Source organism: Hypanus sabinus, chromosome 2 (assembly GCF_030144855.1).
Source record: "Hypanus sabinus isolate sHypSab1 chromosome 2, sHypSab1.hap1, whole genome shotgun sequence".
NCBI classification, from domain to species: domain Eukaryota; kingdom Metazoa; phylum Chordata; class Chondrichthyes; order Myliobatiformes; family Dasyatidae; genus Hypanus; species Hypanus sabinus.
Window position 1 is genome coordinate 160,570,935 of NC_082707.1, and position 26,432 is coordinate 160,597,366.

At 40.3% G+C, this 26,432-nt stretch overlaps 1 protein-coding gene across 5 annotated transcripts in view; it reads left to right on the forward strand.

Annotated features, from left to right (window-relative positions):
- txndc16 (thioredoxin domain containing 16) overlaps positions 1-26,432 on the forward strand; it is a 127,963-nt gene that overhangs the window by 84,400 nt on the left and 17,131 nt on the right. For all 5 annotated transcript variants that reach the window (XR_009509264.1, XR_009509257.1, XM_059957951.1 and 2 more), the window contains exons 16-19: positions 4,267-4,391; positions 9,656-9,740; positions 14,626-14,764; positions 15,720-15,886. Coding sequence is in view for 3 of the 5 variants with exons in the window: in XM_059957951.1 (XP_059813934.1) it covers positions 4,267-4,391; positions 9,656-9,740; positions 14,626-14,764; positions 15,720-15,886 (516 nt within the window). In the remaining 2 variants the exon portion in view is untranslated. The remainder of the gene's footprint in view (positions 1-4,266; positions 4,392-9,655; positions 9,741-14,625; positions 14,765-15,719; positions 15,887-26,432) is intronic.

A 26,432-nucleotide genomic window follows, 5' to 3' on the forward strand; every position in this document is an offset into this window, starting at 1 on the left:
TTGTGTGGGGAGGAGGGATTTGGGGGTTGATGATCGTGCTGCCATTCTTGGTTTCATGGTTATCTGGAGAAGAACTTCAGAGTTGTATACTCTGATTATCAATGAACCTTCGCACAAACAAAATCTCCAATGCTCTTATAATTCAAGGGAAATATTATAAAGCCACTGGCCTGGGCAAACTGGATGTCAGCATCCTTTTAGTTAGAAGCATAGTTGACAACACCTAGGTTTAGAGCGTCCTTTCCAGAACTGTGGTGCTGTTAATGAGGCATCTTTGGAAAATGAAGTAACTTTGTTTACAGAAGTTGTGAAAAGGATATAATTTGCCAGAGGCAGTCATCTTCTTCACCTGTGGTGTTAAAGTCCCAGTTACAGATTCACAAACCACTGCTCTGCAAGTTTAGTCCGTGAACCAGGACCCCAAATTTGGGCCACCGGTACCATCTGGGGGGAACAATTCTTCTCGTGATTTTTGGCAAGGTACACACCCCTAGTGCTAGAAAATATGTGGTAGCATTGCAGCAGTGGTAGTTTTCTGTGTGAAAGACAAATAAAACTACTTTAGCCACCACCTTGCAGAAAAGTTGTAGCAGTAGAAGAGCAACTCCCAGGAAACTCTGCTACAGTGGTTGATGGAATGAACTTGGTCCAAAGAGTGAAAGGTGATCAAGTTACTTTCAGAGATGTTGCCACAACAATCCTGGGTATGGCTCTGAGGGAAGGCAGTCAGAGTAGCAGAATGGATGTTGTGTTCGACACATACAAGGAGAACTCTGTCAAGAATAGTGAGAGATCTCTACGGGGTGAAGAGACGGGTCATGAGTTGCAAGGTGTCACAGGCACACAGATGGTGAGGCAGTGGAGGAGCTTCCTGACCAAAGTCAGTAACAAAAATAGTCTCATTAGCTTCATAGTCCATGAGTGGAGGAAGGCAGAGTACAGAGCAAAGCTACAGAAGATTCTGTATGCAACTGTGAATGACGAATGTTACAGAATCACATCTCAAGACAGTAAGGAGGTGTCAACTCTTCATTGTCAACAAGAAGAAGCAGATGGCCGCCTACTTCTCCATGCTGCCCATGCCACAAGAGAGGGATACCAATCCTCCCATGTCCAAATAGGAAGATTTCAAACCTAAGCTTTAGGATTCTTCAGAGTTTAAAAGGAAAAAGTAAACAGACATTAAGAGCGTTCCAGTTTATTAAACTGCATATTCTGTAGTGTTAAGATATTTGGGTGATGCACCCATGGGGATCTTCAGTGAAAAGCCAAGAATTCCAAGCATTCATTGTTTTTGCAAGTCCCTAATTGTGCATGCTCTGATACCATCAATTAAAATGAATAGATAATACCAGAAATACAGGCTTGTACAAGATATAGAAAAAAAATCTGTGTGCGGTGGTCTGAGAAATGCATAAGTATTTAAAATGAATGAAGTGACAGTTTGGAATGCAAACATTTTTCTCCTTAGAAAGCAGCGAACAATACTGAAATTACTGACTCATAAGAGGTAGTTTTTGTATTTTATTGTGTATGGTTTATAATCAAAATGTGGTTTCCTTTCAAGCTCTAAATTAGGGGGTATTTTTCCTTTATATCTTGTTGGTCAAATTAAACATAATCATTCAGCTTGTCCGTAAAGATGTATACCTGCATGTCCGGTGCTAAAATTGAAAATGATATGCTATTCTCTAATAGTCAGGAACAGAATCAAGCTAAGTATGTTGTTTTATGATAGCAGTACAGTGCAATTCATAATAATTAAAACAAATTACAGTAAGAATGTATATGAGAAAAACAGTAGTGCAAAATGAGAGCAAAACAGAAAAATTATTGAGGTCGTGTACTTGGGTTCACTGACCATTCAGACATCTGATGGCAAAGGGGAAGAAGCTGTTCCTAAAAACTTGAGTGTCTCTCTTCAGGCTCCTGTACCTCCTCCTCAGTGGTAGCAATAAGAGGGCGTGGGGGTCTTTGGTGATGGATGCAGCATTTTTGAGGATGTCCTTGAGGCATGATCTTCTATAAACAATCATTTATCTACTGAACTTCTCTGATGTACTAATACTTTTCTGGGAAACTTTGTCATGTCTGATTTTTATTTTTTTAGATGGTTTGGTGGGAAATATAGTGATTAGCATTGTTTTGACGTTTTGGTGTTAAAAGGTCCTTCACGCTACTTATTCTGACACTCCCTGGCCTATTTTTCAACATATCAGATGTTAAGAGAGTGCTGATGATCACTGATAATCTGAAGGGTGGGAGTATGCTAAGGTTATCCAACTGGTAAGAATGTTAAATTATTCCATCTTCTTGACATAATTACATTAAAATATTCCTTCAGGGATCTAATCACAGTAGATAAATTGCAGTTTTGTTTTGTGCATTTGAGTAAAAAAACATCTGGAGTTGCTTGAAAGTTTCCTTTTATAGGTTAAATGTGATTCAGACTAAATTATTGTTCATTGCTGTTGCCCAGTTTTACAAATCAAGACACAACAATTTTGAAACATAAATCCAGACCTAAATTAGATTTATACCACATCTACTGCTTAGTGTTGATACCAAAGTGTTCCACTTTAATCTCATCCAACCACAAGACCTTCTTCCACATCTTTTCAGTATTCAGTAAGTGAAACTTTGAAAAGTCTTTACAACCAGGATATGCTTTCTTTTAATAGTGCATGTAATACTATGCTGTACATCAGCAAGGTAACACCATCCACACTATAAAGTAGCATCATGCTATGGGAATGTTTTTCAGCAGAAGGGACTGGAAATCTGGTCAGGATTGATGGGAAGATGAATGCTGCTAAATACAGAGTGATCTTGGATATAAACCTGCTAGCCTCTGCCAGAAATCATGAACTAGGGAGGAAGTTTGTCTTTCAGCAGGACAGTGACCCAAAGCACACTGTCAGAGCAACCATGGAATGGCTTCATTTGAAGAAAATTTATGTTCTTGAGTCGCCCAGTCAGAGTCCAGACCTTAACCCAATCGAACATCTCTGGCAAGACCTCAAGATTGCTGTCCGCTGCCACTCCCCAACTAACCTGACACAGCGTGAGCAATTTTGCAAGGAGGAATGGAGAAATCTTGCTCCATCATGTTGTGCACAGCTAATAAAGGTGTATCCAAAAAGACTACTGGTTGTAATAGCTACGAGAGGTGGTTCAACTAAATACTGAGCAAATGGAGATGAATACTTTTGAACTGCTGACATCTAAGTTTTTGAATTTTAAATTTTTCATGCTTTACAATTTTCCCTGTTTTTTTTTTAGCTCTACTGTGAAAACAAGGTGATTCACAAATACAAAAAATTCAGTTAAATCGATGACAATCCCCAGTGTGATATTCATTTGCATGAACAAAGCATTGGGAGCTGAATACTTCTTCAAGGCGCTCTATTTGCTGCCAATATTTTATCATACTCTCTCTTTGCTTCTAATATTTTTTTTACTTGACCTCTTGTTTGCATTTGTGAAAGCAACCTGACATCTATCTTGTACTCTCTTATTTTCCATGGAGGCTTGTCTTTAATTTCACTACATTTCTTCCTCACTGGGAATACACGTGCACTGTAGCTGAAACCTCTCACCCTGCCAGTCTTTGTCTCCAGTTTACCTGGGCTGGATGTTTAATCCATTGAAATTGAATGGGAGTGGCATACGTCCTATTCTAAACTCAAAAATATTAAACTAATCGTTTCTGTGCTTGTTGACCTTTATTTAATGTTTGCATCCTTATTTTTCAATCTACCATGACCTGGCTTTGTAATCTTGTACTAATTCTTTCCTGATATTTTTGTTGCAGCATGATGACCTTTTGAAACTCCTCGTCAGTGATCTCTCTGCCTTTGTTGGCCACATTTTGGGCTGTCAAATCTGAACTTCCTCTCTAAACTTCTCCGCTTCATTCATTCTCCAGAATGTTGTAAAACTGACCATATTTAGAGATAGTTTGGTCATCTCTATTTTATCTTTTTATATACCCGTAGCTCAGCATTATATTTGATGAGTGGCTTCAGATCTTACTTATAACCACTTTTCTGTTTAAATTCTGCAAATATGGCAAATCTGTTGCACCATTGTGTTCCTAAGAAGATATCACTCCTCTAAAAGTATCTCTCTACCATATTCCATTTTACTGTTGAGTGTTTATATAGTTTGCAGTTATTCTGGCACCTTTACAAATATTAATAATTTACCATATTCTGTGATTTTTTTTGGCATTGTTTGACACTTTCCATTTGTTCTTTATTTTAGGAGCAGGCTAGCTAATCCTGTCAAATTAACAACAACAGAAGATATTGAAGCCTATCTAAGTGGGGATCTCAAACTGTATCAGAACGTTTCTGTTGTAGGATTATTCAGTCCAGACCTGGACAAAGGTAAGCATAAATCTTTAAGTGAACTCACTGAGTAGATAATCACCATCATATTCAAGCATGATACAGGGAATGAGCTTTTCTTTATTTCCTAAAGGCAAGCTAATAGAAATCAGAATCAACAGATAGCTTTCATAAATGGCAAGGCCTAAATCCTTGATAAGTCTCAGGTTTAGCAGTATATTCAATATGTATTTCAATGATAACAACTTTACCTCAGATCATCCACTCCAGTTATATTACAGATACTGTGCTGCCAGCTAATTTTCATTGATTTTGTTCAGTGATGTTGTATTCCCAAATAGAAATCCCACCCCTTTCTTAGTTTTTTGAACCCGATGTTATGTAATCTTTGTGCATTGTTTGATTCTCAAAGTGTCAAAATCCATGCCCATTATGAAATAATGACTCTCTCTATCTTGACAGTATTTCCCATTCTCTTTCGATTTCTCATCCACTACTGCTTCTTGTCATCTTTGTGAGCTTTCAGAATGGATTCTCATGCTTTCCTCCTCATTGCCCAAGTTACAACCTGCATACGTTTTACTGTGCTTTTTACTCCTGTATCTTCTTTAGTGGTGAACTATTACATAACTTTTTGAAGACTCTTTAAAACCCATGAGCTCTTTTCTAGACTTGCCTTTCTTTCTCCACAGTTATTGACCAGCTGAGTGTTTCCAGAATTTTCAGTTTTTATCCACAATGATCTAGCCAGCACAACCCTTCAGGATAGAAAATTCTTGTTATTAATCATCCTCCTGGACAAGAAAGGCCTAAGCACATTAGTTTTATCTGACTGTCCTCTTTTCATGTAACAGCGTTCTCTTATTTGTGATTCTCCTACTAATGGAAACATCTCAACATTTATCATGTGTTGACCCTCATAATTTTGTACTTTTCAATAAGACCAGTCCTCTTTTTCCGACAGAATATAGAACTATAGAATATAGTTCTAACTTCTTCAGCCACTTTTGTTATGACAACCCTCTCATAACAGAAATTCAACTCCTGAATCTCTCTTGTACTGCTTCCAATGCCAGTACATAGTTTCCTAAACAGGGAAATCAGAACTTCACCTCACGTGGTTCCTGTGCAATCATAAAAATTCTTCCCTTTTTCTAAATGCCTATCATTTTGTTATAAGGAGCAATATGCTATTTGCCTGCCCAACCATTTGCTGCATCTGTATGCTAACTTACTGTAATTCATGCACAAGAACAGAGAGAACACAACAGGGCTACAGTTTCACTGGTTGCACAGCGTTGCAACAACAATCTCACATAAACATCAGCAAGACCAAGAAGCTGATTGTACACTTCATGGAGGTGAAGTTAGGAGAACACAGACTAATCCTCATTGAGGGACCAGTGGTGGAAAGACCGAACAGTTGTAAATTCCAGGATGTCAACATCTCACTGGGTCTGTACTGGGCTGAACACATTGTTGCGATCATGAAGAAAGCATGCCAGTGGTTCGAAATCTGAGGAGATTTGTTATATCACCAGAGACTCTGGCAAACTTCGATATGCCGGTGATGGAGAATTGTGTTACAGCCTGACATGGAGATTGCAATGCACAGGATCACAAGTGACTGCAGATGTTTCAAGGACACGGCCCTCCCCACCAGCGAGGACAGCTTAAAGAGGCAGCATCTATCATTAAGGACCCTCCTCCGAGACTTGTCCTTTTCTCATTGCTACCATCAGGGATGAGGTACCGGAGCCTGAGGTTATAAACTCATCAACTGAGGATTAATTTCTTCTCCTCTGCTGTCAGATATACGAATGATCCATTATTACGGAAGCACTTAGTTATACCCTTGTGGACTCCAGCTTTTATTTTCCATTGCTATGCAAAACTCCACAATAAATGAACTTCTGCTTGTCCAAAACCTTTACTGCCTGAAATCTTTTCCATACCAAAATCCCATTTTTATTTTTCATCCATCTCTGCTAATATTCATTTGGCTCACTACTTCTTATAAAATTTGAAATGCTTGTCTTTGTCAAAATTACCTTGTGTTTCTTTTAAAAATTTATTTATTCACAGTTTTTAGACCTTGGTGATCGGCTGGAATTTGTTATTTCCCTTGAAATATCTCTGAACTAAGTGTTATTTCTGAGCACAGTGAGACTATGCAGATGTAGGCAAGGATTTGTGTTGGTCAAGTTAAATAAGGTAATTTTGCTTCCATAATGAGTGTTGGTAAACATGATGGATTTTATGCCAATTTGTAAATTCATACTCCTTATTAATTTTATTAGATTTATATAAGTTATAATGACTTGAATCTTAATGACCCAGTGATCTCTGTCTCAGAGGCCGATGTTAGGCTGTCTTTAAAGAGAGTGAACCCTTGCAAGGTGGAAGGTCCCGATGGAGTACCTGGTAAGGCTCTGGAAAACTGTGCCAACCAACTAGCTGGAGCATTCAAGGACATTTTCAACCTCTCACTGCTACAAACAGAAGTTCCCACTTGCTTCAAAAAGGCAACAATTATACCAGTGCCTAAGAAGAATAATGTGAGCTGCCTTAATGACTATCGCCCTGTGGCACTCACATCGACAGTGATGAAATGCTTTGAGAGGTTGGTCATGACTAGACTGAACTCCTGCCTCAGCAAGGATCTGGACCCACTGCAATTTGCCTATCGTCACAACAGGTCAACGGCAGACACAATCTCAATGGCTCTCCACGTGGCTTTAGACCACCTAGACAACACAAACACCTCTGTCAGGATGCTGTTCATCGACTATAGCTCAGCATTTAATACCATTATTCCCACAATCCTGAGCCTCTGTACCTGCCTCTGCAATTGAATCCTCAACTTCCTAATCGGAAGACCACAATCTGTGCGGATTGGTGATAACATCTCCTCCTCACTGACGATCAACACCGGTGCACCTCAGGTGTGTGCTTAGCCCATTGCTGTACTCTCTATATACCCATGACTGTGTGGCTAGGCATAGCTCAAATACCATCTATAAACTTGCTGATGATACAACCATTGTTGGTAGAATCTCAGGTGGTGACGAGAGGACATACAGGAGTGAGATATGCCAACTAGTGGAGTGGTGTCACAGCGACAACCTGGCACTCAACGTCAGTAAGAAAAGAGAGCTGATTGTGGACTTCATGAAAGGCAAGACAAAGGAACACATATGAATCCTTATAGAAGGATCAGAAGTGGAGAGAGTGAGCAGTTTCTAGTTCTTGGGTGTCAAGATCTCTGAGGATCTAACTGAGAACCTGGTCCCAACATATCGATGCAGTTATAAAGAAAGCAAGACAGCAGCTACACTTCATTAGGAGTTTGAAGAGATTTGGCATGTTAATAAATACACTCAAAAACTTCTATAGTTGTACCATGGAGAGCATTCTGACAGGCTGCATCACTGTCTGATATGGAGGGGCCACTGCACAGGACCAAAAGAAGCGGCAGAAGGTTGTAAATCTAGTCAGCTCCATCTTGGGCACCAGCCTACAAAGTACGCAGGACATCTTTAGGGAGCGGTGTCTCAGAAAGTCAGCATCCATTATTAAGGACCTCCAGCACCCAAGGCATGCCCTTTTCTCACTGTTGCCATCAGGTAGGTGGTATAGAAGCTTGAAGGCACACACTCAACGATTCAGGGACAGCTTCTTCCCCTGTGCCATCCGATTCCTAAATGGGCATTTAACCCTTGGACACTACCTCATTTTAAAAAATATACAGTATTTCTGTTTTTTGCACATTTTTAAAATCTATTCAATATATTCATACTGTAATTGATTTACTTATTATTATTATTATTTTTTTCTTCTATATTATGTATTGCATTGAACTGCTTAACAAATTTCATGTCACATGCTGGTGATAATAAACCTGATTCTGATTTAAGTGCCTCAGCTGATGAAATTTGCTTTGTACCTGTTTCACAAGATTGATCATTTAGACCCCTAATCCAAACACTGAAACTGTATCCTACCTTACTATTGTAATGCGCTGGTTCATATTGTTTATGTTATGCTGTTCTGTATTTGATTTTTGTGCTGTTCTCTGCAAGCTGCTTGTTTGGGTTACTGTTGAAGATGAGAGGTAGGGAATTGTGTGCCATCGGATTAAGAGGAGGTTTCTCAGCTGAGGGACACTAAGGTTAGGCTTGGGATTTTGCTAAGGGGATAAAGAGAGAAGACGCTGGCATGAAGAGGTTGTATGAGTGGGGCTGTGATTCGACGAAGCCCAGGGTGAGATCGAAGGAGGGTCGGCAAAGGGGAAACGGTGAGCTCCAACTTGTGCATGTTAGACTGTTTCATTCAAATGGGCCCTTTTTTTGTTCTTTCTTTACTAACCCTTTAGTCAAATTAAGAATTATGACACTAAATCTTTTAATTGTATACTGTCTGTTATTTCGTGGCACTCATTTATAGCAAGGTAACAACTCACGCAGCATCCACACAAACGGGGTTTGAGGGGCGAGCGCCCAGAGATTGTCTTTCCTAGACTTAAACAGCTGACAGAACTGGAGTGTTTCACTATCGTACATGATTAATGTGCAGTTTTTTCTTTCCATTTGCACATGTCCTTTCCTGTTTAATAGCAGGACCACCAGTTAACCACTCTGCTTTACTTATTGGATATCCTCCTCATCTTTGGCCGATTCTTTTAACTCCTGTTATTGATCATTGAATGTGTTCTTGTCTCTTGTGATGCTTCAGGCCATTCTGTTAATGGTCACTGATAAATGAAATGATTGAAGTACACTGTAGTACTCCAGGCATGGACGAATCTGGGAAAGCCACAGTAATTTCTTGTCCCTTGTTACTGGTGGGAATTCTGACGGTATTGACAGCCAACATTTAATTTTGATTAAGAGACCCATGGACACCTGATGAAACTGAGGGCATCTTTCCATCATTGGACAGAGATCAACAGAGCCACTTTTATCGAACATTCTAATTGCATCTAAATTCACAGTCTCTTGGTTACTAGTCTCAGCATAATTGCTACATCACAATGACTAAATCTGGAGTCTTTGCCAGATCGTTGAAATTGTTTAACTGCCTGACCCAAATTTACAGTAAAAGAAAAAAAAACCTGGCAATACGAAACCTTAATTAAAGAGTGATTTTCTTGTGTTTATACAGAATCTACATGGATGAATATGTGTAAAGTTATATCAGCAATATCCTGAGATATTGTTGCAATTCTGAGCACAATCTTTTAATAATATTTTGATGGCCTTATAGGCCCATTGTCATAAATTTTCTGTCTTTATCTTTTTCAGAGCACGTTGATTTTATTACAGCAGCTAATTCCCTGCGGGGCATTGTGGCCACTGGATATTATATAGGGAATGACTATCCATATCTGTAAGTCTTTTTGTAACATTCTTTTCCCAGATAAGTGAGGTTTGTGGTTATACTTAGAATTTCATATTTGAAATGTATTGTAACTTTGATTAGCTATTTATATTTAAGATTGCATATGCTTACATTGGAGAAGGTCCAAAGGAGATTAATGAGAATGATTCCCGGAATTATGCAGTTAATGCATGAGGAGTGTTTGATGGCTGTGGGCCAGTGCTCATTGGGGTTTAGAAGAATAAGAGGCGATCTCATTGAAACCTATTGAATATTGACAGGCTGAGATAGAGTGGATGTAGAGAGGATGTTTCTTATAGTGGGTGAGTCTAGGATCAGAGGGCATAGCATCAGGATAGAAGGACATCCATTTAGTGCTGAGATGAGGAAGAAGTTATTTAGCCAGAGGGTGGTGAGTCTATGGAATTCATTGCCATAGACAGCTCTGGAGCCAAGTCATTAAAAGTATTTAAAGTGGAGTTCTTAAATATGCGTTCTTGATTAGTCGTGATATCAAAGGTTATGGAGAGAAGGCTGAGGGGGAAATGGATGAGTCCTGATGGAATGGTAGAGCCCTGATGGAATGGTAGAGCAGACTCAATGGGCCAAATGGCCGAATTCTGCTGCTGTATCTTAGGGCCTGAGACTTTATGCAATTAATCGTATTCAAATTGGTCTAATATTTTATTGCCATTTCAAATGTCAAATGTTGCATAGTAAGGCCTACCTTGTATTATGTTGTACACAAGCGCTATCTCCAGCACATTTTTTTGTAATGTGTGTCGAAGTGCTCAAGACACATGAATATGTGTGAGAAATAGACATTACTACCCTGGAGGTTTTACTTTGCATCTTTCTACCTGACTGCCTGTATTCTGGCTCCAGGAGGTCCTGAAGAGAGAACATAAGGACTTAAGTAGAAAACTGGACCTCCAGGGTAGTAATTTCTGTGATACGCACCAGTGAGAGTAAGAATAGGATGAGTTGACAAATGAATGTGTGGCTAAGGAATTAATGCAAGGGACAGGGTTTCATATTTATGGATCATTAGGGTGTCTTCTAGGGAAGGAATGATCTGTGCAAAAAGGACGGGTTACACCTGAACCCAAGGGCAACCAATATCTTTGCTGGCAAGTTTGCAAGAGCTGTTGGGGATTGCTTAAACTAATTTGGCAGGGTGAGGGAACCGGAGTGATAGGGCTGAGGATGGCTCATTAGGTATATGCAGTGTGTAGTGAGACAATGAGAAAGGACAGGCAAAGTTGCAGTTAGTGCAATGAGTTTGAAGTGTAACATGGGGACAAAATCGAAAAAAGTGATGAATACTGCACTGACAGTGTTTTTGTTTGAATGTGTGCGGTATATGGAACAATGTAAACGATATTGTAACACACTTGAAGATTGGCAGGCATGACGTGGGCATCACTGAGTCATGGCTGACATAAAATCATAATTGGGGGAGCATAACATCGGAGGATACAGATAGTACTGAAAGGATAGGAAAGTTGGCTCTGGTGATACATAAATGAGATAACGTAGATTCGGAAGCTACAGAATCGTTGTGGGTAGAGTTAAGAAACTGCAGGTACAGCAGCCAGGATGTGAAACACAAATTACTACAGGAGGTAGAAAAGGGATATAAAAATTGCAATGCTACAATAGTCATGGGGAATTTCAATATGCAGGTAGGTTGGGAAAATCAGGTTGGTGCTGGATCCCAGGAAATGGAATTTGCAGAATGCCTATGAAACGGCCTTTTAGAGCACCTTGGATTGAACCCACTATGGGACAGGCAGGGTGTTGAGTAATGAACCAGATTTGATTAGGGAGCTTAAATAAAAGAACCCTTAGGAGGCAGTGATAGTATTATGATAGAATTCACCCTGTTTGAGAGGGAGAAGCTAAAGTCAGATGTATCATTGTTACAGTGGAGTAAAGTGAGTTACATAAGCATGAGAAAGGAGCTGGCCAAAGTTGATTGGAAGGGGACACTAGCAGGTATGATGGCAGAACAGCAATGGCTGGAGTTTCTGGGGGCAATTTGGAAAGCACAGGATAAAAACATCCCAAAGATGAAAAAGCATTCTAAAGGGAGAATGAGGCAACTGTGACTAACTAGGGAAGTCAGAGACACCATAAAAGGAAATGAAAGGGTATATAATATAGCAAACAAAAATAGTGGAAAGTTAGCAAATTGGGAATTCTTTAAAAACCAACAGAAGGGAACTAAAAAGAAATAAATAGAGAAAAGAAATATGAAGGTAAACTAGCCAATAATACAAACAACGATATCAAAAGTTCTTTCAGAGATATAAAGTGTAAAGGAGAGGCGGGAGTGGATATTGGCCCACTGGAAAATGACGCTGGAGAGGCAGTAATGGGGGAAAAACAGATGATGGACGAACTTCAGTCTTCACTGTGGAAGACGCAGTATGCCATAAATGTGAGTGTTGGGTCAGAGCTGAGCTTAGTTGCTATTACAGAGGAGAAGGTGCTTGGAAAACTGAAAGGTCTGAAGGTAGAAAAGTCAGCTAGATCAGATGGATTACATCCTAGACTTCTAAAAGAGATAGCTGAAGAGACTGTAGATGCGTTAGTAATGATCTTTCAAGCATCACTGGATTCTGGAATGGTTTTGGAGGACTGGAAAATCGCAAGTGTGTACTTCACTCTTTAAGAAGGCAGATGAAAGGAAATTGTAGATCAGTTAGCCTGACTTCAGAAGTTGGGAAGGTGTTGGAGTTCATTATTAAGGATCAAGTTTCAGGGTACTTGGAGGCACATGATAAAATAGGCCAAAATCAGTATGGTTTCCTTAAGTGGAAATCTTGCCAAATCAAACAAATCTGTTGGAATTCTTTGAGGAGATAACCCCCAAGACAGACAAAGGAGAGCCAGTGGATGTTGTTTATTTAGATTTTAAGAAGCCTTTGACAAGCTGTTGCATTTGAAGCTGCTTAACAAGATGAGAGCCTTTGGTATTACAGGAAAGATACTAGCATGCAGAGAAGGTTGACTGATTGTCAGGAGGTGAAGAGTCAGAATAAAGGGGCCTGTTTTGGTTGGCTGCCAGTGACAAGTGGTGTTCGACAGGGATTGGTGTAGGGACCGCTTCTTTTCACATTATATGTCAGTGGTTTGTATAATGGAATTGTAGCTTAATGGCTAAGTTTGCAGATGATAGAAGGATAGGTGGAGGGTCCGGTAGTGCTGAGGAAGTAGGGAGTCTGCAGAAATACTGAGAAAGACTGGGAGAATGGGCAAAGGAATGGAAAGGGAATATGGTGTAGGGCAGTGTATGGTCATGCACTTTAGGAGATGGAATAAAGGAGTAAATTATTTTCTAAAGAGGGAGAAAATTAAAGAATCAGAGGTGCAAAAGGACTAGGAGGCCTTTATGCAGGGTAACAAAGGTTATCTTGCAGGTTGAGTTGGCGGTGTGGAAGGCAAATGCAGTCTTAGCTTTCATTTTGAGAGGTCTAGAAAATAAGAGCAAGGATGTGATGCTGAGGCTTTATAAGGCATTGTCTAGACTGCACTTGGAATATTGTGAGGGGTTTTGGGTCCCTTATTTAAGAAAATATGTGCCACCGTTGAGACCTTGCAGAGAAGCTTCACAAGAATAATTCTGGTAATTAAAAGGTTAACACAAGAGTGGTTTTTTTTGATGGCCCTGGGCCTGTAATCACTGGAGTTTAGAAGAATGGGGGGGGGGGGAGGTGGAATCTCATTGAAACCTGTTGAATATTGAAAGGCCTGGTTAGGGTGGGTGTGGAGAGGATGTTTCCTACTGTGGGCAAGTCTAGGACAAGAAGGCACAGCCTCAGAATAGAAGGATGTCCATTTTGAACAGAAGTGAGAAGGAATTTCTTTAGCCAGAAGGTGGCGAATCTGTGGAATTAATTGCCACGGATGGCTGTGGAGGCCAAGTCATTGAGTATATTTAAAGGAGAAGTTGATAGGTTGGTGTCAAAGGTTAGAGGGAGAAGGCAGGAGAATGGGGTTGAGAGTGATAATAAATCTGCCACGATGAAATGGTGGAGCAGACTTGTTGGACCAAGTGGCTTCATTCTGTTCCAATGTCTTACAATCTTATAGTCTTATTTTAGTACTTCATGCATGTTGTTCTCTATAATCTCTGGTTTTAATTTTACTGTGCTGCAAGGTCCTGGGAAGCAGCAGCAGAGAATTAGACAATATCAAAATATACTTGGAATTGTTTCTCTGCTGGAATTTACAGTTGGTGGAGAAAGGGAAAGCAACTCTGGCAGGATGTGGTCAATGAAATGACAGTATAATTTTCAGCAGAGATGAAGGGTGGAGCTTAAGGTTTGTGTTTTTTTTGCATCACATTGGAATTCAATTTAACTCCTAGCTCTTGCTGTTTTTAAACTGGGTTGTATAAAGTATTTGATCCTGGCTCAGCCAGTCATTGCTTTGGTAAACAGTGCCCCAACCTTTCATTTAGCTGCAAATAGTTTTTATTTGTATAGCCTGCAGTTGTTAAAATCAGCATTTTAAAAACAACATACAACGTTATAAAGGCTACACTATCTGTCTTGAAATTATGACCAATGTTTGCCTACAGAATATGGCACATTTCACAAGGAATGATTTTAAATACTGTGTTCAAAGCATATTTTTGTTCTTTAGCTTTTCAGTTAATTGCATGTGAATGATTTTGATTAAAAAATTCTCAAAAATGAAATGATGTATAAATTATGTACAATATATTGTATAAAGTAAGGCACATTAATGCAAATGTCAGCTGCATCATGATATCCTCTGGGGAGTGGGGGGGAACACTGTTTTAATTCAGAAATAGAAGTTACCTTTGTTCAATAAACGGGACTTTATTTTAATTCTTGATTTTAATTGCTGGATTTTCATCAAGCTCCCAGAGATTTGGTGTGGTCCCACCAGCTCTTGTGTTTGCGAAGCACGAGAAGTCTCACATAGAAGGAGTTCAGCTTGAGAAATTTCACGCTAAAGAGATTGTATCTGCAATCAAAAGTTCAATGTTGGAAAAATTTGTAGGTACTTTTACTATCAAATGTTAACATCTAAACAGATTATATTCAGTTGTTTTCTCTGTGTACCACATATAACACACTTCTTTATTTTCATTATGTGCTATGATTTTTACTTGGACGTGTATTATGATTTAGCTTTATCCTTAAAATTTTTTCGTTCAGTTAGTCAATTCTCAATTTTGCTGCAAGAATAAACTATTTATGTAATTCTTTTTCACATCCTCAGGATACCCCGTAAGGTATTACAAGTGCTGAGTTGTGCTGTCATTGCTATGTAGCTAAAGACATCATCCAGGCAGTATACAATAAGGTCCCACATCAACAAATAAGTAAATTATCTGATAAAAATTTGTGGTGATATTGTCTGATTGAGCAATCTTTGCAAAGAGACAAACCGAAAATCCACCTTTTCAGAAATACTGCGTGAGACTAGACTTTTTCTTTATATCTACTTGGACAGAAAGAGACTCGATTAAAAATATTTCAAAACATAGCAAAAAAAGTTATTGCTCATTATAATTTGTCACTTGTGTCTCTGATTATGTAATCATATAAATATTTGCAGTGTCATTTAATTGTTAATCATTTGTTCACACTTTGATAATGGAAGCCAATATATGTCAGCCAATAGTCCATGAAAATTTGGCTCTGGTAGCAAAATGGACTGACAAATCTACCTCTTCTGGTTAACTGCTATTGTTATATTACATTGAACAGTGAGAATTGAAACAGAATTTGTTGAAAGTTTAATACATTTATACCTTTTATTCGGTTTTGTATTTGTGCTCTGATATTAGCAAATGTATTTAAGTGTGTAAAGCACATTTATCATTGGCACTGGAAAATCAGCTTAAAACTGAAAATTAATAATTGTGTAGGTAGACTTTGTTGTCTCTTGTTAATGATTGCATGTCTTTGCAACAGTATAATTTAACAAATTGTTTTTCAATGGTAGCCTGAACTCAGAGTGGAAAATCTCCCTTCTTTCTATCAACCACTGCAACCACTACTCATTCTGTTTACTGACAATGATGACCCCATAACTGCGAAAGCCAAAGAAGAACTCGCAGAATTTACCAAATTAAGAAGTATGAAGAATTATACCACATGCTGGATTGATCTGTGAGTTGCAACCTCTTTTGCAGTAATCTAACTGGCCTAGGTGATTCAAAAACTTGATTCCTATCAAGTTTTATAATGTTGAAAAAAAAGAGGCATTGCTGGTTCTTCAGTTACATAAGTGTTCCCTTTAGCTGTAAAATGTGTTATATTTGTTACAGTTGAGATTGCTGAAATCTTGCCTGAAAAACAAAATTAAGTTCAATTGTGTCTAAGCAGCAACAATGGATATAAAATAAGCAGATTTCGTGTCTTTGTGTCTTGAACAAAATGGATTTTCAGATTATTTTATTTAAATCTCGTCCAGCAGTGTAGAGATGCAAGCAGTGATTTTTAGACCCTTTTACACCAGCTTGTTCTATTCATGGAGGTTTTTCTTTCCAATACTTTCATTCTAGATTTCAGGTCATTATGACTTACATTATTTGATGAATAAACACATCTTCTCAATATCCAATCATTAAATTATTTATTTATTTAATGGACAGAGATGTAAGAACCTCTTCTGTCAGGAGTTGATATTTTAAGTCCAGGGTCATTTTGGTCGCAGTATACATTCCTCCTCAGGCCAATGTCAAGCAGGCTTTAGATGATCTGAGCAATGGGATCAACATGCTTGAAACAGCGCACCCTAATGCCTTGACCATCGTTCTGGGAGATTTTAACCAGGCCAGTCTGAAAGAATCACTAAGCAATTACCATCAACAGATCACTTACGATACCAGAGGAAACAACACACTAGACCATAGCTACACCACCATCAAGAATGCCAACCGTGTTATTCCACACCCTCACTTTGGGAAGTCTGATCACCTGGCTGTACTTCTACTCCCTGAGTATAGGCAGAGACTGAAGACTGCAGCACCAACAGTGAGGACCAAGAAGGTTTGGACAAGGGAAACACAGGGGTGCCTACAGAACTGCTTTGAATCGGTGGACTATATTCAGGGATTCATCTTCGAACCTGGATGAGTATGCTGCAGTTGTTACCGACTTCATTGAAATCTGTGTGGATGAGTGTGTGCCTACAAAGATTTACTGCACATTCCCAAACCAAAAGCAGTGGATGAACCAGGAGGCATGTGGCCTGCTGAAGGCTGGATCTGTGGTATTCAAGTCCGGTGATCCAGGACTGTACCAGAAAACCAGGCGTGCTCTGCGGAGGGCTATTTCAACGGTGAAGAGACAATTTTGAACCAGGTTGGAGATGACATCGGATGTACAGCAACTCTGGCAGGGACTGCAAGACATTACTTCCTACAAAGTGAAACCCAATAGCATGAATGGCAGCGATGCTTCACTACCAGATGAACTCAACACCTGCTATGCCCGCTTTGAAAGGGAGAACACAACTACAGCTGTGAAGATCCCTGCTGCACCTGATGACCCTGTGATCTCAGTCTCAGAGGCTGATTTAGGCTGTCTTTAAAGAGAGTGAACGCTTGCAAGGCAGAAGGTCCCAATGGAGTACCTGGTAAGCAATGTTCCCTCTAATTTTTAGAAGTCAGTGTGTGCAAAAAATCTTATGTTGTACAAATTTTTTTCCTGTGACAAAAGTACGTACGCACTGAATACACACATGACACAGTTTCTGTAGGTTTACAAAATATTTGACATAAAATCGCACGGAATAACAACAAAATAACATGCATATTTAAGTCACTCAGTTATTTTTTCTCTCTCCTGTCTTTGGCAAGAAGGGTTCCCCCAATGTCCATCAATTGTGCAAGGTCACAAAACTGTTCATTTTGAAGTACAAATGCCACCATTTCAGCAAAGTTTGAAATCAATTTGGATTTAATTTTTCCTTGCACGGAAAATTTGAAATCATTAAAATGTCTAGCTATTACAGTATTTTCAGCTAGAAAATCATGATATTTTAGACATAAGGCATTAACTTGTTCATTGCCAAATGTGAAGTCACAATCTGCGGAGAAATCAAAAGCTGACCATTCTTGTGCCTCATCTTCAGGAAACTTTTCATCTAAATGAACACAAACTATTTATAAAAGTCAACAGTGAACTTGTATCTACTGTGATGATTTCTTCACGTTGTTGGCTTAGCAAAACTTTAACTTTGTCACTCCACGAAACATTGTTTCCCAGATACTGCTTTCTTACGTTGTTAATTTTGCCTCACGCAAGATGAAGTGAATCAATCGGAGTCAGGCCACTCTTTTGCAGAATCTTGCCCAGTGCAGACAGTTCATCAAAGACATCACTCAAAACCTGTAAAGTTCTTTTGCGCTTTACGCCCTTTGCTTCTTTTGAATTTGACGCAGTGAATCAATATTTTTTCAATAAAAACTTAGTAAGCTATGTACAGAATTTGAAGCAGAACTTTGTAAACATTACGATATGAACACTGTCTGCCAAAGATGGCTACTGCCATGATGCAGCTGTACAAACCGGAACAGGAAAGGTGAGGCGACGTAATTTAGTGACGTGCATTGAGGTATTTGAAAAACCATCTAACTAGATAACAGAAACAAGAAGTATAATTAAGAAGTATAATAATTACTACATTATTTTAGGTAACTAACCTTTTGTGTGCACATTAATTTCCTTTGTGCACTGGTTGAAAAGCTGGTGTGTGCGCGCACACCAGAGCTGGGTTAAGCTAGTGTGGGGCCAGTAGCATATGTTATAAAGGGGCCCTAAATTTAAAAAATGCACATGTATTAAAACATAAATTATTTACTTGCATAGTAAAGTAATTCAATTTTTTCATTTGCTATACAGCCAGATAATACAACAAAATGTCTGACACTTCAGCAATAGTATCACTTACATGTAGGTATCAATTTCAAAAGTAACAAAACTACAATTTAAAAGTTACATTTTCTAGATTTAGCATGAGCAAATTTGTTGATGATACTGGAAATGTCTATTTCACACGGAAGTTCATGTTCAGTGCTCACTAGAGTGAGATTGTTCAATCTGTTTTGACCCATGGTGCTCCTTAGTTCATTTTTAACCCTTTTCAGTTTTGAAAATGAACGTTTTCCACTGCAGCTGGTAACCATGAGTGACAAATAGATGCAAGGCATTTTTCTACATTTGGAAAACATGACTCCAAATAATTGTCAGTTGTCAAACAGTACAACTGTAACTCTACAAGGTCTTGTTTGGCGCCAATATAAGAAGCAAGATCAGTTTTCAACAGTTCAGTAAACTGCACAAATTCTTCATCAAGACTCTTCCAGATCTTCTGGATATGATTCAATAAGATTTGATATCCTCTTTACGATCTCTTCAGTTGTAAACAACTAACTGATGAAGGAATCCAAAAACACCAATCACCTTTAGATAAGCTTTCTGCCTTTTTGACATTATTTTGTCAATAATGGCAAGAAATGTTTGGCTTTTAAACTTCTGAGAAGGTGTTTGAGATTCAACAAGTGGATTGAGACTGCTGGAACCACTGAAATCATCATATGCGTGATTTTGCTTGTGTTTTCTTCGAGTTTGCTGTTTATAATTTTCACACTTAGTCAGATCCTTGGCTTTTTGCTCAATGTCTGAAAAAGTAGATCGCATAGCTTGAATATATCCATGCAAGGATTCATAGAGTGCACAAGCTTGTTCAAGTCTTGGCCAGAAGATTGCAAAGAAGCACTGGTCATTTGAAAACGCTGTAATACTTGATCCCGCAATATGACCATTATTCCTGTTTCCAACTTCATCATGGTTGAAAGTAGTCCACGAGCCTGTTGTCAACACTCTGCCTTCTGATCATTGTTATTTGAAATGTCATCTAAAACATGTTTTATTGTAGAAAAGATGTATAAAAATGCTTTTGTTGTAACTGCACGAGCTGACCATGTGGTAACTGACATTCTTTTAGCAATGGGCAAATGAGTACCACCATCAGATAATGCAGCAGAAAGGAGATCCCACCGATAAGTAGTGTTACGTACCCCGTAACTGGGTCACTTACCAGCAAAGATAGAGAGGTCCGTTGAAGTCTGATGGTACTATTTTTAACAGTATTTATCGATAAAAATACACAAAAATAATATCAGTGCAAACATACAGATAATATACGTCGTCAATACTAAATCTAAAAGTGCCAGTATAATAATCAATAAGAAATAAGCTCTATCGTTGTCTAGGGGATAATGTATTGTCCGATGGAAATATAAAAGTCACTCAAGTTCATTCAGGCTGCAGCCTTTGGTTGGAGTCAAGAGAGAGAGATTTTGGAACTTGCCAGAGTTTCCTTTTTTATGATGTCGATCCTTCGAAATGTCATTGGTGTCCTTTTCCTTTTAGCTGAGCCGTTCTTCCGTGGTCAGTCCCGCCAATCCCAGGCAACGGGAAAGGACGCAAGCGGGCCCCACCGGCTGTTGCTATTAAACGCTGTCACGGGATTTCTAGCGTTTCTCCTGGTGCGTCTGAAGGGGTTGTTCCCCAGACCCTCTTTTATCCTTATTCGCGGGGTCTCAGATGTCAGTCAGGTTGGGATGATGCCATCCCTCAACCAGCCCACTCTGGTCATTCCCCGAGGGCTTCCACAAATAGTACAGTACTCAATACACAATTCCGTCTCCAAGAGACAATGGCCGTTATCCATGGCTTTGTATCGCGGAGGCCAGGACACATTCCAAACGTCTCTCTCTCATTTTCCTGGGTCTCCTGACCTGAATTAATAGTGATCTTGTGATTCTCAAAAAGGAGGGGGCTACTTTGTACCCTTCAGCCCCTCAGAGTTGGGGCACAGTCATAACACCCCCTTTCTTCAACGCGTTTTTACCATCGGTAAAAACGAAGTAATACAGAGTCCTACAGGAATTTAGAATCTAACAATACAAAAGTTTTTTTTTACAGAGTAATACAGTTATACATCAAATTCAGCATCTAAGTTAACGATTACATTGTCACTTCCTTTAATATCTTAACATCTTGTACCTTATTAAAGCCTTGTAGCATCAGCAATTTAATAACCACCTTTTTTTTCCTTCAGCAAACAAAACTAAAGAGTTGTGATCTTAGCTTACGTGTATACTACAAAAGTTCATGCAAAATACTAATCTTTATGTTACTTTCAAACTTAACAGTAAAGCTTCCATGGGGGGGGGGGGGTTGTCTTTATTATTCACATGCTTTGTCGAAATCCCTTAAGACCGGCTTCTGCTATTTAAAAATGGCGTCCCATTAACCCTCGCCTCTTTTCCAGTTAATTCCCACGTGGTGAGCTTGTGCCCCATGGCGAAATAGGCTTTCGCCCGCTCCTTTCATAGGAGTTATTTTATCAACACTATGTCCCAAACTTAGACCATTTTCCGAATTTCCACACAATTCTTTAATTTTACGCAAGTTGCTAGTTTTCTCTTCAGGACCCTTCAGACTATTAGTTCTCAATGCCAGCGATCCCTCTTTGTCCAAACAGCATTTTGAATTCTGCGGTTTCACACCACACTCTGGAATAACAATAGCGTGTGGGGCCCCTTTACCTTCCAACTCAACCTGTAATTGATTCACAGGTACCGTGGTACCAAGCCATTGTCTCTGTAGTCTGGTTGCTGCGTCTGACATCAATCCAGACTTTAAATTTTCTTCATTCGATTTAGAAACTACACTTTTCCCTTTTCCTTCAATAATAATATTCACCTCACCATCTTCTAGCTGCTCACTAACTTTTAATACACCTTCGAGCACAAACAACTGGGAACTCTCACTTCCCACTATTACCAAGGTTAACCCTTTCTTCACTGAACCAAGTCCATCTGACCCACAAGGACTGCATTCCTTTTCAACTGAATCAAATATCTCAGACTTTTTCTGAGCTCCATTACTAGGTTCAGTACCACGTGCATCCACATCTTGGACACACTTAAACAGGACATTTGCCTCTTCCAGGCTTTCAACACCTGTACCCTGTTCAAATTTTAAATTCCCCTGATCCTCCCAGTTACTCTCTGGGAAACTCCGTTCCGGAGTAAACTCAACCTCGCGGGCTGAAACAACCTCATCTGCCAACCCAGCAGACTTCTTCAAGGTAAGGGCACCCTTTTCATCTAGGACTGCCCTCATTTCATTATCGGGAACACCTTTAGAATTTTTGACTTCTTCAAACAGTTCTGCCAAACCAGACAGATCATCCATGTCCAACCCTGGACCTTTTAACAGCTTTATCTGTTTCTCATCTTTATTTCGTGTCTCTATAAATTTTCTCCTTGCTAAGGGCAGGTCTACCTCCTCTCCCTCACTCGCTTTCGCTTTACTACTCTTCGTTTTACCACCCCCTAAACCGTCGTGGTACAGGGTCGGTAAAAGCATCTCGGCCAAATCGATACTGGCCGGAATTAAACTGCTCTCGTTCTCAGCTGCCTTTCTCGACCTGCTGCGAGTGATCGCGCATGCGGGATTGAGCTTGGAATCTACAGGCGGGACCTCCAACGGCTGTCTCGTCAGCTTCGTTGCTGACCAAACCTTACCACCTGCTAAATCATTACCCAGAAGGACGTTTGCGTCAGTTCTCGGGAATTCTGATCGCACCTCCATTTCAACTGGTTCAGATACCAGCTCACAATTCATAATGATCCTATGCAAGAAAACCATTTCTGTCCCTTTTCCTATTCCTTTCACAGCTACCATTCCTGTCTGGCGACCAAAATCCAGTACCTTACTGCTGATCAAGGACAGTTCAGCGCCCGTGTCTCTCCAGATCCGCACGGGAACTGGTGGGTCTCCCTCCCTCACAGACATGGTTTCGTTTGACATACAAGTCTCAGACCCTTCTCGTACTCTGTCTACCCGAGGCTCTCTTGTCGATTTACTGATTACCACGGCACATCCTATAGGGACTGCTGCTTTCCCTTTTCCTGTCTCCTTCCTCGGAGCAAAGCACCTAGATGCAATATGTCCCCCCCTTTCCACAATTGAAACAGGTCAAGCCCAGAAATCTCTGGCCGTCTTGCCTCTCCCCCTCAATCTTACCACTAGCTCCCGGCGGGACCTGTGCTTCAGCCGGCGGGCTTTCTCGATCGTTCCCACGGTCTCTCTGGTAACTTTTATTTGAGGAAATCTTTGTCTTGTGGGTTAGGGCATATTCATCTGTGAACCTAGCAAATTCGGAGATGGACTTATTCGGCTTCTCATTCAAATACATCCAGATATCCTCCAAAACACAACCTTTAAATTCCTCAATCAGAATTAACTCCCCGAGACGCCAAAAATCCTCTTCCACTATTTCTGCTGCACACCAACGATCCAAGAGCACACCCTTCTCATAGGCAAACTTGGTATACATCTGATTCCACCCTTTCTTTAAATTTCTGAACTTTTGTCTGTACGCTTCAGGTACCAATTCGTAAGTCTGAAGAATGGCCTCCTTTACTTTTTCATAATTCTCTGCCTCTTCCTCCTCCATGGACAACGCCGCATATGCCCGCTGGGCCTTCCCTCTTAACACACTTTGTAACAACGCCACCCTCTGCTCTTTGGGCCACTTCTGATTCACTGCCACCTTTTCAAAATGCAAGAAATAACTATCAACATCCGTCTCCTCGAACGGAGGTACTAACCTCAACTCCCGACTAACATTAAACCGCTCCTCTCGGTCTGACCCATGAGCTCTTCGCTCTTGCCTTAGCTGCTCCATATCCAAGTCATGTTGCCTCTTTTTTCTGCCTCCCTCTCCTTCTCGGCTCTTTTCTTTTCCTTTTCAGCTGCTTTAGCTGGAGCTCATGCTCCCTTTGCTTGTCGGCCCTTTCTCTTTCTCTCTCAGCTCTTTCCTTTTCCTTTTCAGCTGCTTCCAGCTGCTTTAGCTGGAACTCATGCTCCCTCTTCCTATGTTCCATGTCCAGCCTCAATTTCTCCAACTCTAACTGAGCCGTCCCACTAGCTGGTACCTTTTCAGGGATATTTTCCAATACCTCAGCTGAAAACACATTCTTCCCAATATAATACTGAGCTATGGCCCTCTGCACCTCCCACTTTTTCATCGACAGCCTCACCTCTGCGAGGCTTAGTCCTTTCGCCATATTTATTAATTCTGACTTGGTGGCCACCTCTAGCGCCTCCAGAGTCGGGTTTTCTGTAAATTCATCCACGTCCATCTTTGCTGGTTTCCCATCTGGCTACCCGCGTAACCAGATCCAAGTTTGGACTTACAAGCCCGATTCACTGGCTCCCCAATTTGGTATCAAATCTCGAGGCGAGAACCCCAAGTTGTTACGTACCCCGTAACTGGGTCACTTACCAGCAAAGATAGAGAGGTCCGTTGAAGTCTGATGGTACTATTTTTAACGGTATTTAATGATAAAAATACACAAAAATAATATCAATGCAAACATACAGATAATATACGTTCTCAATACTAAATCTAAAAGCACGGGTATAATAATAATCAATAAGAACTAGCTCTGTCATTGTCTAGGGGATAATGTATTGTCCGATGGAAATATAAAAGTCACTCAAGTTCATTCAGGCTGCAGCCTTTGGTTGGAGTCAAGAGAGAGAGATTTTGGAACTTGCCAGAGTTTCCTTTTTTATGATGTCGATCCTTCGAAATGTCATTGGTGTCCTTTTCCTTTTAGCTGAGCCGTTCTTCCGTGGTCAGTCCCGCCAATCCCAGGCAACGGGAAAGGACGCAAGCGGGCCCCACCGGCTGTTGCTATTAAACGCTGTCACGGGATTTCTAGCGTTTCTCCTGGTGCGTCTGAAGGGGTTGTTCCCCAGACCCTCTTTTATCCTTATTCGCGGGGTCTCAGATGTCAGTCAGGTTGGGATGATGCCATCCCTCAACCAGCCCACTCTGGTCATTCCCCGAGGGCTTCCACAAATAGTACAGTACTCAATACACAATTCCGTCTCCAAGAGACAATGGCCGTTATCCATGGCTTTGTATCGCGGAGGCCAGGACACATTCCAAACGTCTCTCTCTCATTTTCCTGGGTCTCCTGACCTGAATTAATAGTGATCTTGTGATTCTCAAAAAGGAGGGGGCTACTTTGTACCCTTCAGCCCCTCAGAGTTGGGGCACAGTCATAACACCCCCTTTCTTCAACGCGTTTTTACCATCGGTAAAAACGAAGTAATACAGAGTCCTACAGGAATTTAGAATCTAACAATACAAAAGTTTTTTTTTACAGAGTAATACAGTTATACATCAAATTCAGCATCTAAGTTAACGATTACATTGTCACTTCCTTTAATATCTTAACATCTTGTACCTTATTAAAGCCTTGTAGCATCAGCAATTTAATAACCACCTTTTTTTTCCTTCAGCAAACAAAACTAAAGAGTTGTGATCTTAGCTTACGTGTATACTACAAAAGTTCATGCAAAATACTAATCTTTATGTTACTTTCAAACTTAACAGTAAAGCTTCCATGGGGGGGGGGGGGTTGTCTTTATTATTCACATGCTTTGTCGAAATCCCTTAAGACCGGCTTCTGCTATTTAAAAATGGCGTCCCATTAACCCTCGCCTCTTTTCCAGTTAATTCCCACGTGGTGAGCTTGTGCCCCATGGCGAAATAGGCTTTCGCCCGCTCCTTTCATAGGAGTTATTTTATCAACACTATGTCCCAAACTTAGACCATTTTCCGAATTTCCACACAATTCTTTAATTTTACGCAAGTTGCTAGTTTTCTCTTCAGGACCCTTCAGACTATTAGTTCTCAATGCCAGCGATCCCTCTTTGTCCAAACAGCATTTTGAATTCTGCGGTTTCACACCACACTCTGGAATAACAATAGCGTGTGGGGCCCCTTTACCTTCCAACTCAACCTGTAATTGATTCACAGGTACCGTGGTACCAAGCCATTGTCTCTGTAGTCTGGTTGCTGCGTCTGACATCAATCCAGACTTTAAATTTTCTTCATTCGATTTAGAAACTACACTTTTCCCTTTTCCTTCAATAATAATATTCACCTCACCATCTTCTAGCTGCTCACTAACTTTTAATACACCTTCGAGCACAAACAACTGGGAACTCTCACTTCCCACTATTACCAAGGTTAACCCTTTCTTCACTGAACCAAGTCCATCTGACCCACAAGGACTGCATTCCTTTTCAACTGAATCAAATATCTCAGACTTTTTCTGAGCTCCATTACTAGGTTCAGTACCACGTGCATCCACATCTTGGACACACTTAAACAGGACATTTGCCTCTTCCAGGCTTTCAACACCTGTACCCTGTTCAAATTTTAAATTCCCCTGATCCTCCCAGTTACTCTCTGGGAAACTCCGTTCCGGAGTAAACTCAACCTCGCGGGCTGAAACAACCTCATCTGCCAACCCAGCAGACTTCTTCAAGGTAAGGGCACCCTTTTCATCTAGGACTGCCCTCATTTCATTATCGGGAACACCTTTAGAATTTTTGACTTCTTCAAACAGTTCTGCCAAACCAGACAGATCATCCATGTCCAACCCTGGACCTTTTAACAGCTTTATCTGTTTCTCATCTTTATTTCGTGTCTCTATAAATTTTCTCCTTGCTAAGGGCAGGTCTACCTCCTCTCCCTCACTCGCTTTCGCTTTACTACTCTTCGTTTTACCACCCCCTAAACCGTCGTGGTACAGGGTCGGTAAAAGCA